The sequence below is a fragment of the Labrus bergylta genome, chromosome 22 (genome assembly GCF_963930695.1).
Source record: "Labrus bergylta chromosome 22, fLabBer1.1, whole genome shotgun sequence".
Taxonomy (NCBI): Eukaryota; Metazoa; Chordata; class Actinopteri; order Labriformes; family Labridae; genus Labrus; species Labrus bergylta.
Genome location: NC_089216.1, coordinates 5,224,722 through 5,237,679, shown reverse-complemented (window position 1 = coordinate 5,237,679; position 12,958 = coordinate 5,224,722). Strand labels below are relative to the sequence as shown.

The window sequence follows — 12,958 nt, the reverse complement described above, 5'->3', positions numbered from 1 at the left end:
TTCATCCCATGCTCATCAATGTGTTCTTGTGACACATGCTGTACAAGACAAGAAAAGTATGAATGTTGTTCCTCTTTCACTGATTACGGTAAAAGAACAAACAGCACTTCTGAAATATGTTGATTTTGTTATTATCACTAATATAATATTGTTATTTTATTTTTGAGATGTGAATGTGTATGCTTGAACAATGGTGATAATGAAGCCATATGTGATTGTGTGTGCGTGTGTGTGTGTGTGTGTGTGTGTGTGTGTGTGTGTGTGTGTGTGTGTGTGTGTGTGTGTGTGCGTGTGTGTAAATGAAGAAAACATACTGCAAATGAGTTGTCGCTCATTTAGAATGCTAATATTGGTGAAACTGACTTTGCACAGTGCATTATATTACAGTTGAGTTTTATTTTGTACATCATTTTGAAATAAATATGTAATGTCAAAATGTCTGAATCGTCATTTGTTTAATCTGAACTTTTAGCATTATTCTTTTTTTTTGTTTTGTTTTATTTAACTCTCAAATTAATTTCCATTGGGGGAATATCGCAAAATGTACAAAATGGCCCTTAACCATGACAAGAAGTCAAAAAACGAAGGCTTGTTTTACATTTCATTGGCAAGGAAATGTTAATAGGTAAGATACGTAAGAATCCAAGTTGATTAAATAGGCATGGGCTGTTTACCCATCTGGATGTTTTGCCTTTCATGCAAACTTCCTTGATTTCCAATTTGCATATTCGTGTGTAACAAGACAAATTATCCAGTAAATAGGGTAGTTGGTAATGCTCACGGGTAAACTGGAAATACAGAGGGAGAGAGAACGTCTACAAAGTGACTGATGTGTATCCCTCTTGATCGTCTTTTTATTAAAATTATTTTCACCTTGACTCTTTGCCGGCCTCCGAAGCTATGAATGGGAGTCAGTACATCTGGATCCTAAATGGTGAGTCAGAGTGTTTTAAACTAAGCCCACTATTGGTAAGTTTGTGTTAATTTAAACAGTGCACTTAATTATTATATTTCATTAAGGCAAGGTAGGCTTATTGATAAAGCACATTTTAACAGCAAGGAAATTCAAAGTGCTTCACACAAGACGTCAAAAAGCGTCATGACAGAGGAAAGACAAGAAACATTAAAATAGAAAATGTAAAAATCACTGAAATACTGTATGTTAAAATAAAATCTGAATCATTAAACTAAAATTAATTGAAATAAATAAAATAAGATTTAAAAAATAACAAGTGTAAAAGTTACAGTGCAGAGTTTCAATTGAAATTTAATGAAAGGCAGTAAGAGTTTTCAACCTTGATTCAAAGGAGCTGAGAGTTTCAGCAGACCTGCAGGTTTCTGGGAGTTTTTTTCCAGATATAAGGAGCGTAGAAGCTGAACACTGCTTCTCAGTGTTTGGTTCTGACTCTGGGGACAGAGAGCAGACCTGTCCCAGACGACCCGAGCGGTCTGGATGGTTCACAGTTAATCAGAAGGTCACTGATGTATTTTTGGCCCTAAACCATTCAGCACATTATAAACCAGCAGCAGGGTTTTAAAGTCGATTCTCTGACAGACTGGGAGCCGGTGTAAAGACCTCCAGAACTGGACTAATGTGATCCTTTTTGTTGGTCTTGTCTAAGTCTAAATCTCTAACTTGGTTGTCGAATCGCCTTTCAGGCATTTCCCTCATAATGACATCTGGAGCACTGGCAGGTAAACTTTTTGTCTTTAAACTCACTTCATTGATGTTCAAAATACTGATCCATTTCACTCTACTGTATAGACATCAAGGATTGTGTTTACTGTATCTTTTATGTACATTTTTGGAAAGCTTTGTGCTGAAGACTTATTTGTTGTTTCTTTTGACTGGTGAATATTTGTTTACTCAACTAGGTGTTCTTATGCAAAATGTGGCTCTGAGTCGAACTGCAGACCAGTCTTCATCGCACCCTGATGGTCCTGCCAGAAATGCTGTTGATGGAAACCGAGACCCAAATTTTGCGAAAGGATCCTGCTCACTTACCCACCAAGAGTCCAATCCCTGGTGGAGGGTGGACCTGCAGAATGTGTACACAGTTACTGCTGTGATGATAACCAACAGAAATGAATTTGAAAACAGGCTAGACGGTGCTGAAATCTGGATTGGAAACTCATTGGAGGACAATGGTGCCAAAAAATCCAGGTGCTTGACGCAGACTTCTATATTACATCCCCCATTGGGACAAGGAAAAGCTTTTACCTACCTCACTTTGTGTTTTCTTTTCTGATCCTTTTCTCAAACTCAGGTGTGCAATCATCTCCCACATTCCCAAAGGACGCACTTTCTACTTCCCATGTAGCTCTACAGAGGGACGCTATGTCACAGTTTTTCTTCCAGGAACAGAGAAGATTCTTAGTCTCTGCGAGGTTGAAGTTTTCCCTTTAGATTATGCTGATGGTACGTACATATGATTCAAACAAGTTTTGGAGTGCAAGAACTCTTCAGTCTAGGGCCAATAATATTAAAATCAGTCAATAACAGACAACATTTTTCTAAATAATGGTAAACCCTACGAGGGAGGATTAGGGCCATGTGAAAAAATTATGATTTTTTTAAATTTCGAGATTAAACTCCTGAAATTTACAAAAATAAAGTCGTAAATTTACGTGAATTTACGTGAATAAAGAAGTAAATTTACGAGAATAAAGTCCTAAATTTACAAGAATAAAGTCCTAAATTTACAAGAATAAAGTAGTAAATTTGCAAGAATAATGTAGTAAATTTACAAGAATAAAGTCCCAAATTTACGAGAATAAAGTTGTAAATTTACAAGAATATAGTCCTAAATTTACATGTTTAATCTTGAAATAAAAAAATTAAAAAAATTTAACATGGCCCTAATCCTCCGTCGTAAATCCCACTGTTTTTAAGGTTGAATAAGTTTGAGAGTTGTTATTTACCCGAGTTGACGAAAATCAACCTGTATGGGCCTAGTGTTTTTGGTTCACATTTTTTCAGTCTTGAGACTTCTGCTTTTGGGCCAATGAGACTTGTGACAGGATCCAGGAGGCATTCTGCCTCACAAATTGTCTATCATCAGTCCCATTCTCTTGAACTTTGAATCTCAGTGACACCTTGGTGACATTTCATCAAATTTGGCCAATTTGTGGATTTCAACTCAAAGATTGAGTCTGATAAGACTGAGTTTGTGAATACGTCTGAGATCAATGTCACTGTGAACTCTCATGACACATTTTTGAGAATAAACCAATCATTTATGAGCAATTTTTATTTTATTTATTTTTATTTATTTTTTTACGTTTTTTAAGTCCACCTGCCCGTCCATCCAATTAGTGATTGCCTGTTGCAATTAGCACTTGTTTAAACTTGTATGCACTTGATGAATCATTGTAAAGAAGGATGTCTGTCTTTCTTTGTTTCAAGGAAATCATGTACCCAATCTGGCTCTAAGAGGCAAAGCATTCCAGTCCTCAACAGCTAGTGGTTCTAGTTCTGCGTCCAAGGCCATCGATGGGCGACGCGATTCCACGTACTATAAAGGGTTTTGTACCCACACCTTGGAAGAGACAAACCCATGGTGGAGGTTGGACCTGCGAGAAACACACGCAGTCACATCTGTCAAAGTAACCAATAGAGGAGACTGCTGCGCTCAGAGGCTGGATGGAGCCGAGATCCGAATCGGGAACTCGGCAGAGAACAACGGAAATGACAACCCCAAGTAAAAACCATAATAAGGGAGCATTCAGCATCAATTTCATTTTTTAATCACTATCAGACTAATATATTCTTTTATCTGGCATATATAACTTTCTTTGTGCATAGCCAGAAACCAAAATAGAAGCTGCTCTATCACTAATCGCCCAGCAAGGCGTATTATTCAGGAGAACTTGTAAAAGCTATTTCTCTCCAGCGATTATGTTAAACATTCTTCAGTGCTCATGGGAAAAGTTAAGACAGGAATGAACTCCCTCAAGGGGAGTTATAATGTTGTCAACTTCGCAAAATTCAACCAATCCCTGCAAACTTTACATGACTTTGAAGTCTTAACCAAACGCCAGGATTCATTCCTTAGCAGCCTGTTTAAGTTTGTTGTCACCGGCGTTTGCCGCACTGAAGAAGGTTGCACCAGTGCTACTTTCTGTTCCAAGCGTTTGTGTTTTTCTTCATCTCATATAGCTTTGAATGACGGCATTTCCATCATGGGATTCTGAAAATGGACATTTGCAGTGTGTCCAAAATGCAGCATATTCATTGGCTGGTACTTTTCGAGATGAGCTGTAACTCTCCTGGAGTTTCTTTGAGCCATTCATGACTCTGATGTTGTGTTTGAATGAAAAGTCTGTAAGTTGACCAAAACCTACTGACTTTTGACTCTTTTCCACTGTCAGGTGTGCTTCCATCTCCCACATCGGGGCGGGTAAAACGGTCACATTTTACTGCGAGGGAGGCAGCGTGATGGGTCGCTTTGTCAACGTCATTATCCCTGGACCGAAGAAGATTCTCACTCTGTGTGAAGTGGAGGTGTATGCAGGTACAACTGTCACTGACTTTGCCTTGTTTTTTTTGTTTGTTTCAAAAATTCCGATAATAGTTCATTCCTCTTGACGTTTCTCACTTTAGTGGACCCTCTCGCAAACGTGGCCCCAAACGGACAAGCAACGCAGTCATCCCTTTACGCGAACAATGTACATGCAGTCAATGTTATAAATGGGGATATGACTGGATTATGTTCACATACTGCAAACCAGTCCTCTCCTTGGTGGAAATTGGACTTGTTAGCTGTGCACAGGGTTCGTGCTGTTACTATCTTCAACAGGCCAGACTGTTGTCCTGAAAGGCTCATTGGGGCAGAGATCCTGATTGGGAACTCTCCGACAACCGAGGTCACCCAAAACCCCAGGTAAGTCAGACTTATCTCTTAAAGAAATCATTCTTCAGCTTCAGTCTAGCAGCACGATAGAACTATCATTCCTTAAATTTCGCTCAAGCAGCCATTAGAAAGCCTTAGCAGCACCACTGGTGATGGAAATTCTTAGTTTTGTATATAATCTGAGAAATATTTCCATCATCTTCCTCCATTAGATGTGGTACTATCTCATCGGTTGAAGGTACATTAACACACACCTTCCATTGTGGAGACATGGAAGGTTGCTATGTGGTTGTAATCTTACCGGGACAGAAAAGGATTTTGTCACTCTGTGAAGTGGAAGTGTATGCTTCTTTGGCAGGTATGTTGCTTCCCCTTTTTGTCCATAATATAAAAAAAGACCTGATTATTTGAAGACTCAATATGTAGATTCCTCTCAATAAATACAACAATAACAAACGATGACTTCGAGGCTAGCTGGGGATCATTGCAGTTCTCTCTCGCTACCTTCTGATTGTGAAAGCAGTTAACTGAGAGTAAGCTAGCACAGCAGTGAATAAACACACACATAGGTGAACATGGCGGTTCAGCATATTATTTTTTATATCCCGCCTCTGACATGGCATATAGCCAATTCATTGTTTTGGGGTGGCCAATCAAATTTCTAGTGGGGGCCCATGCCACCCCTTTGGACACGCCCCTGGCAAAGAGACAAGATGTGTTCTATCCAAAAAGGGTCGACCAGATGCACAAATTAAAGGTTATTTTCAATGGCTTCAGGGTTCATTGCATCAGACAAAATGTTAGTGTAAAAGCATTTCAGGGACATTTTGGATCCAATCCCGAATTTTGGCTGTCAGTTGTCAGCATTTCATCCTTGACTAAAACTTCCCGAGGAAATTAATCATCAAAACAAGCCTGTTTTAAAATGTATTTCAAGTATGTTTTTGGCCAGCAGACACCGCTCCTCCTCCTCCTGCGACTGAGAGCATGCTGTTGAACGGCAGGAATGTGACGGTGGTGGGTGAGCGGCTTTGCTGGTCCGATGCGCTCCTCTACTGCAGACGTCATCACTGGGACCTGCTGAGCATTCTCAGCCGAGAGGAGCAGAGCGAGGTGGAGCAGCTGCTGAGCCGAGGTTCTTTCCTGCTCACAGATCATGTCTGGCTGGGGTTGCGCAGGTACGGCTGTCCATGGGGGCTGTATAAAATGTGACCCTTGGATTTTCATCTTCAAAATTTCAAGTGTTTAAATCTTATAATTTAAAATGTTTTTGAAGTATTACCATCTGCATAGGTCCCTTTTTTAAATATTTGTTCGTTTATAGTACTCTGATATAATGTAAAGGTCACATATTGTGGCTTCATGACATCACAAAGGGCAGTAACCCCTCCCCCAGGTGGGTGACACTCCCACAGCTCGGCGTTTGTTCTGCCCTCTGAGTCCGCCTTCTCACCGTAAACAACTGGGCATGGAGCGGGAGAGGCCAAGACAATCGAGGCCTTACAGAGAGGGGGCGTGGTCAAATACTGTTTTATTTATTTATTTCAAAATAGGGACAGTGCACATTAATGAACATTAACATGTAAATACTGTATACCCGGTTGTAGCCATGGACTTAATTCCACCTGTATTCCCTTGGCAGGTTGGTGGTACAGGTGGTAGGCTTTGGGATTTGTTTCAAAACAAACCTGGATAAAGTGCTCATTTGCATTTAAAGCTACAGACACTGAAACAGCCTGTTCTGAGAAACTTCACAGGCATGTTTTTTGAGACCTCTGAGACTTATTTAAACTGGTCGGAAAAGGAGGAGAATATGTGACCTTTAAGTTTGCAACAACACAGTCTATTATTCTAAGTGCAGAAACGTTTGCATGGAAGAAACCTTTCAACACAAAGATTGGAGGTTAAAAGAGATAGGAAGAAGCACTTTTGACTGAAGTCTATGGTCCTGATGAAGACTCAAATGGTAGATTCCTGCTCTCTCCCTCAACCAAATCAGAGGGCTTAATTCATTTAAATGTTGCTGATGAATTCTGTTTACTCAAAAGACACAGGTCGTCCAGTCAAATGTTGTGTGTCCTTTGTTTTTGTGCCATATTTGCATGGACGTGCTTCGATGCATTGAAAACAGCTCTCAGTGAAGCCACACCCTAAAAAATCTTTAAAAAAAATAACCTTAGAAACAAACTGAAATCTATTTGTCGCTAACATAAAATTACAAGCCACAGTTTTCCTTTTTTTTTTTTTTTTCAGCACATTTTCTTGTTAGACCTTCTGAAATGCCAGGATGTGTTGGAGACTGAACAAAGCAAAAGGGACCTTAACATGCCAGCACCTTTAATGTGTAAACCTGTTCATTTGATTGGGCAGACAGATAATGGGGGACAGCTGGTTCTGGATGTCCGGTGAAGCCATGGATTTTACCAAATGGCAGTACGATTCTGCCCCCCAACGTGTGAGTCACGCCTGTGGAGCTGTAGCCAGAGGAGACAGCTTCCTGTGGAAAGACAGGCCGTGTGAGGAGCACCTCAACTTTATCTGCCATTCAGGTGAGGGTATCACCTCACACCTTAAATATCTGCACATTCTGTGTTCCAACAGAATATATAAAACGTTCCTGTTTTTGTGCCTCAGGTGGCGAGGATGGAGCACATAGAGTGTATTTCTACAGCAGCCGCCAAGACCCACATACCTAGTACTTTAGGGTTCTATTAGAACCTACTGCGCAGTAACAGGCTTAAACTAATTATAGGAGAGATCTTCTCACATTCAGCATATTGAATACATTTTAACTGTTTATAATCAAGTCAAAACTTCACCTTAAGACATGTCAAATAAGTAGGAGAGAATCAAAAATGAGAATAAAATGCTAAATATCAGAGAAGAATTGATCCCAAATGATTTGATTTCCTGAACCTGGAAATGAAACTTAACCTTCAACTTTTTCTCAACATTTTAACTTTTTATAATTTGTTATAAAAGAAAATCTTCTCCCTTCTACATTTTTTAATTTCCCCCCCTGGACAAATACAGTTTTTTTTAATTGAATTGCATTTATTTCCCTCATGTCCCTCAGTTTGTTTTTAAGTCAAAGAAAGGCTCTTAAACTCCCTACACCACTTTTAATCTGCTGTTTGAATAACATTTCAGTATACTTTGTCCACAAATCTCAACCGTTTGGATTTGACAAAAGCGCAGCATCATTAATACTCTTCAGAAGCAATGTGTGGGTCACAAACAGTGGACTGTAAATATTAATGGATGAAGTCTGAGTGATGTCAGCCATCTGTTTCTGCCGGCTGGAAATCCTGTCTCAGTCTAACTTTCAGTCAACCTGTTGACAGGTTGAGAGCTGAAGCTGAGGTGGGTTTTAAGCCTCTTGACAAACCGTTAAACCACGCCCACCTGTCAATCATGTCAGCTCCACGCCTAACTATGGATAACACGTCTCGTTTTCAAGATCAAAATGGAGCAGTTATTTAAAAAATAACCCCCTGTACTGTGTGTGCCAGTAATGACAATCCCTAATCAGACCTGTTTCTTTTTTTTATATTTTTTTATTTCTGCTGCAAAAATGGCTTTTTTGCCTGTTGTGTGTATGTGACTTCCTGGAGTCAGCCTCAAGCGGACACTCGAGCACCTGCAGGATTTTACACTTCAGCATTGGCTTTATTTTTCTGGAGGTTGCCGGTTGGTGGTTCACTGTGATCTCATAAAAGCATCCGTCCTTTATAGCTTTTTTTTTTACTGTTTCTGCATTTTTCATGTGTTGGACCAAATATAATATCACTCTTAACATTGTTTCCATTTAAACTGAGTTCAGATCCTATTTGAAAACCATTGCAAACTCATTATTTATACTCACTACATTATATATTATATATATACATAAATGAATAGACTATACTTAAGTGTGAAATTTGACATCATAATATATACTGTGATAAGTTTAACTTTCACTTCAGCTGGTGTATAATGTGTGAGATGTCTCGTAGTTTAGAAATTCAGATTTGATTTAAGGATATCAATATTCATCACATCACTATAGTTCATTTTGCTTTGAAATAAATAGACGATGTAACAGTTCTGTACATCCTGTTGTTAGCCTTTAGAATAAATCTATTTATACATAAAGTGCTTGTGGGTCTTAAGATGTTAAAATATGAAGGAAGTGTCTTTGGAGGCTGTGTAAGTGAAGCTCTGTTATTTAGCCTGCCGTCGCTAGTGGAGCAGAAGAGGGATCAAATAAAGAATTTATCAACCAGTTCTGGCCTCAGGAGTGTCAGTGATTCTGATTTACCTGCCAACACCTGACACACCCAGAGACAGGGCTGGACGGGGATTTACCTTGTTCTTCTTGTCATACATGTACTGGTTCTTTATGATGTGTGTGGGTGTGTCTGTGTTTGTGTGTGCACTTTTTACAGCATTGTCCCAAGAGAAGAAGAAATTGGGTTTTTTTTTTTTTTGGAAACATCATTTAAAATCTCAAAAAACAAATTGAAACTGAATTACACAAAGAAGAAAACAACACACTTTAAAACTGCAGTAACTATATACACATGATGTTTCCAGGGGGCAGGCAAACTGCTTGGGGCCCCAGACCAGTAAGGGGGGCCCCTGAGGGCTAACAAACTTTAAACCAAAGCAGTGGCCCAAAATGTTCAAATTTTGCAATGACAGTAGGAGACCTCCCTAAGGGGCCCCATCTGACAGCACTCACTCTCGTTGCAGTGAAAACCAAAGTTTGTCAATGAAAGTTAAAAAAGGAAGGGGGAAACTAATGAATGACTTCCCAATATGGTGAACGGGGCGTGACATTTCCGAGAACCGTGCTGAGCAACTGACCAATTACAGCAGAGCCGACAGGCCGACCAATCAGAGCAGACTTGGCCCACGTGGGGTCTTGCAGTGTGGGCACAACAGAGCGTAGCTGACAGACTCAGAGCGGAGAGGGAGCAAGGAGGAGCAGTACATGAAAACAAACACGTTTTTTGAACATTAGCGATTGTGAACGTACTTTAGTAGGCACATAAATTAAATATATGAACCCATAAAAGGGCATAAAATGACCTCTTTAAGAGTCCAATGGACGCTTATTTATTCAAACCTTTTACATCAACAAGTTAAGATAACTATGTTTTAAAATTTGAATGCTGAAGCCAAAGGATGCAACAATAAAAGCAACATGTAAAGAGTGTACCTGGAGTTGTGGTCGATGGAGGGCCGGGGTGCTGGAGGTGGCACTGAGGGGATTCTCTATTTCCTGGTCCAGCAGGTCCGGCTTTATCAGCTGCAACACCATCAAGTCAAGAGGAGACATGCTCTCCCTGAATGAAGAGACGAATCAGAGAAAAATGGGTGAGGACATCCCTGAGCTCAGAAATGTAACTTCTAACATGTTATTTATGACACAATCTTTTTTCATTTTCATCTGTAAACAGCTATCCACCAGGAAGTTATCCATGTTAAGGAGGGTGTTCAGACTTTTTACCCTTGGGCACTGACTTATGCAAAAGGTGGCATGAGGTATAAACTGTATGCATCACTCCTCTTTTTTCTGCTTTTTTTCACTTTCACATCTTTTAAGGGCTCTAAAACAGGTTCTAAGACTTATAGATTGTTTTTTTTTGTAACTATAGGACTGCTGGATTTATGTCCGATGAGTTATTTAATGCAGAGAAAAATGTTTGAAAAAAGCTTTGCCTTTATTCAGGCGGCCGTCTGTTTTGAAAAGCTCTCTCTCTTCTTTGGAAATAATTGGGGATGCTGACGCTCAGAAAAAAAAATCATAGGTGGACACAGGGCCTTAATCTTTGAACGGCTAGAATCTTGCAAAAACAACCATGAATGCTTATCAACCCTGGAAAAAAATGGAAATCAAATGAACCAATACCTTGTTTTCACCAGCAGAGGTCAGCAAATACAAATTTGGGGACCAGGGTCTGATTATTTTTGTTTCCCACATCACTACTGTTGGGAAAGAACCTCATGAGTTGGTGTGACCTCTGTATCAATCTACTTCCTGTGATACCAGTGACACTTTATTCGGACCAGAGTTATTCACTTATTAAGGACCAGAGTTATTTTTGCGTCATCCCATGCTCATCGAAGTGTTCTTGTGACACATGCTGTACAAGACAAGAAAAGTATGAATGTTGTTCCTCTTTCACTGATTACGGTAAAAGAACAAACAGCACTTCTGAAATATGTTGATTTTGTTATTATCACTAATATAATATTGTTATTTTATTTTTGAGATGTGAATGTGTATGCTTGAACAATGGTGATAATGAAGCCATCACTGGCTGAAATGTGATTGTGTGTGCCTGTGTGTGTGTGTGTGTGTGTGTGTGTGTGTGTGTGTGTGTGTGCGTGTGTGTAAATGAAGAAAACATACTGCAAATGAGTTGTCGCTCATTTAGAATGCTATGATTGGTGAAACTGACTTTGCACATTGCATTATATTACAGTTGAGTTTTATTTTGTACATCATTTTGAAATAAATATGTAATGTCAAAATGTCTGAATCGTCATTTGTTTAATCTGAACTTTGAGCATTATTCTTTTTTTTGTTTTGTTTTATTTAACTCACAAATTAATTTCCATTGGGGGAATATCGCAAAATGTATAAAATGGCCCTTAACCATGACAAGAAGTCAAAAAACGAAGGCTTGTTTTACATTTCATTGGCAAGGAAATGTTAATACGTATGATACGTAAGAATCCAAGTTGATTAAATAGGCATGGACTGTTTACCCATCTGGATGTTTTGCCTTTCATGCAAACTTCCTTGATTTCCAATTTGCATATTTGTGTGTAACAAGACAAATTATCCAGTAAATAGGGTAGTTGGTAATGCTCACGGGTAAACTGGAAATACAGAGGGAGAGAGAACATCTACAAAGTGACTGATGTGTATCCCTCTTGATCGTTTCTTTATTAAAATTATTTTCACCTTGACTCTTTGCCGGCCTCCAAAGCTATGAATGGGAGTCAGTACATCTGGATCCTAAATGGTGAGTCAGAGTGTTTTAAACTGCACCCATTATTGGTAAGTTTGTGTTAATTTAAACAGTGCACTTAATTATTATCTTTCATTAAGGCAAGGCAAGTGTATTGATAAAGCACATTTTAACAGCAAGGAAATTCAAAGTGCTTCACACAAGACGTCAAAAAGCATCATGACAGAGGAAAGAAAACAAACATTAAAATAGAAAATGTAAAAATCACTGAAATACTGTATGTTAAAATAAAATCTGAATCATTAAACTAAAATTAATTGAAATAAGTAAAATAAGAATGAAAAATATCACAAGTGTAAAAGTTACAGTGCAGAGTTTCAATTGGAATCGTTTAATGAAAGGCAGTAAGAGTTTTCAACCTTGATTCAAAGGAGCTGAGAGTTTCAGCTGACGTTCAGGTTTCTGGGAGTTTTTTTTCCAGATATAAGGAGCGTAGAAGCTGAACACTGCTTCTCAGTGTTTTTTCTGACTCTGGGGACAGAGAGCAGACCTGTCCCAGACGACCCGAGCGGTCTGGATGGTTCACAGTTAATCAGAAGGTCACTGATGTATTTTTGGCCCTAAACCATTCAGCGCATTATAAACCAGCAGCAGGATTTTAAAGTCGATTCTCTGACAGACTGGGAGCCGGTGTAAAGACCTCCAGAACTGGACTGATGTGATCCTTTTTGTTGGTCTTGTCTAAGTCTAAATCTCTAACTTGGTTGTCGAATCGCCTTACAGGCATTTCCCTCATGATGACATCTGGAGCACTGGCAGGTAAACTTTTTGTCTTTAAACTCATTTCATTGATGTTCAAAATACTGATCCATTTCACTCTACTGTATAGACATCAAGGATTGTGTTTACTGTATCTTTTATGTACATTTTTGGAAAGCTTTGTGCTGAAGACTTATTTGTTGTTTCTTTTGACTGGTGAATATTTGTTTACTCAACTAGGTGTTCTTATGCAAAATGTGGCTCTGAGTCGAACTGCAGACCAGTCTTCATCGCACCCTGATGGTCTTGCCAGAAATGCTGTTGATGGAAACCGAGACCCAAATTTTGCGAAAGGATTCTGCTCACTTACCCACCAAGAGT

General features: G+C 39.2%; 1 protein-coding gene across 1 annotated transcript; it reads left to right on the top strand.

Moving 5' to 3' along the window:
* The first annotated feature begins 808 nt into the window (after positions 1 to 808).
* On the top strand, positions 809 to 9,286 carry LOC136177432 (uncharacterized). Its single transcript, XM_065950688.1, has 11 exons — positions 809 to 934; positions 1,660 to 1,695; positions 1,876 to 2,164; positions 2,268 to 2,419; positions 3,407 to 3,701; positions 4,372 to 4,514; positions 4,604 to 4,883; positions 5,066 to 5,211; positions 5,809 to 6,031; positions 7,224 to 7,402; positions 7,488 to 9,286. The coding sequence occupies exons 1-11, from the start codon at positions 901 to 903 to the stop codon at positions 7,547 to 7,549; spliced, it is 1,839 nt and encodes a 612-aa protein (XP_065806760.1). The 5' UTR covers positions 809 to 900; the 3' UTR covers positions 7,550 to 9,286.
* The last annotated feature ends 3,672 nt before the right edge of the window (positions 9,287 to 12,958 follow it).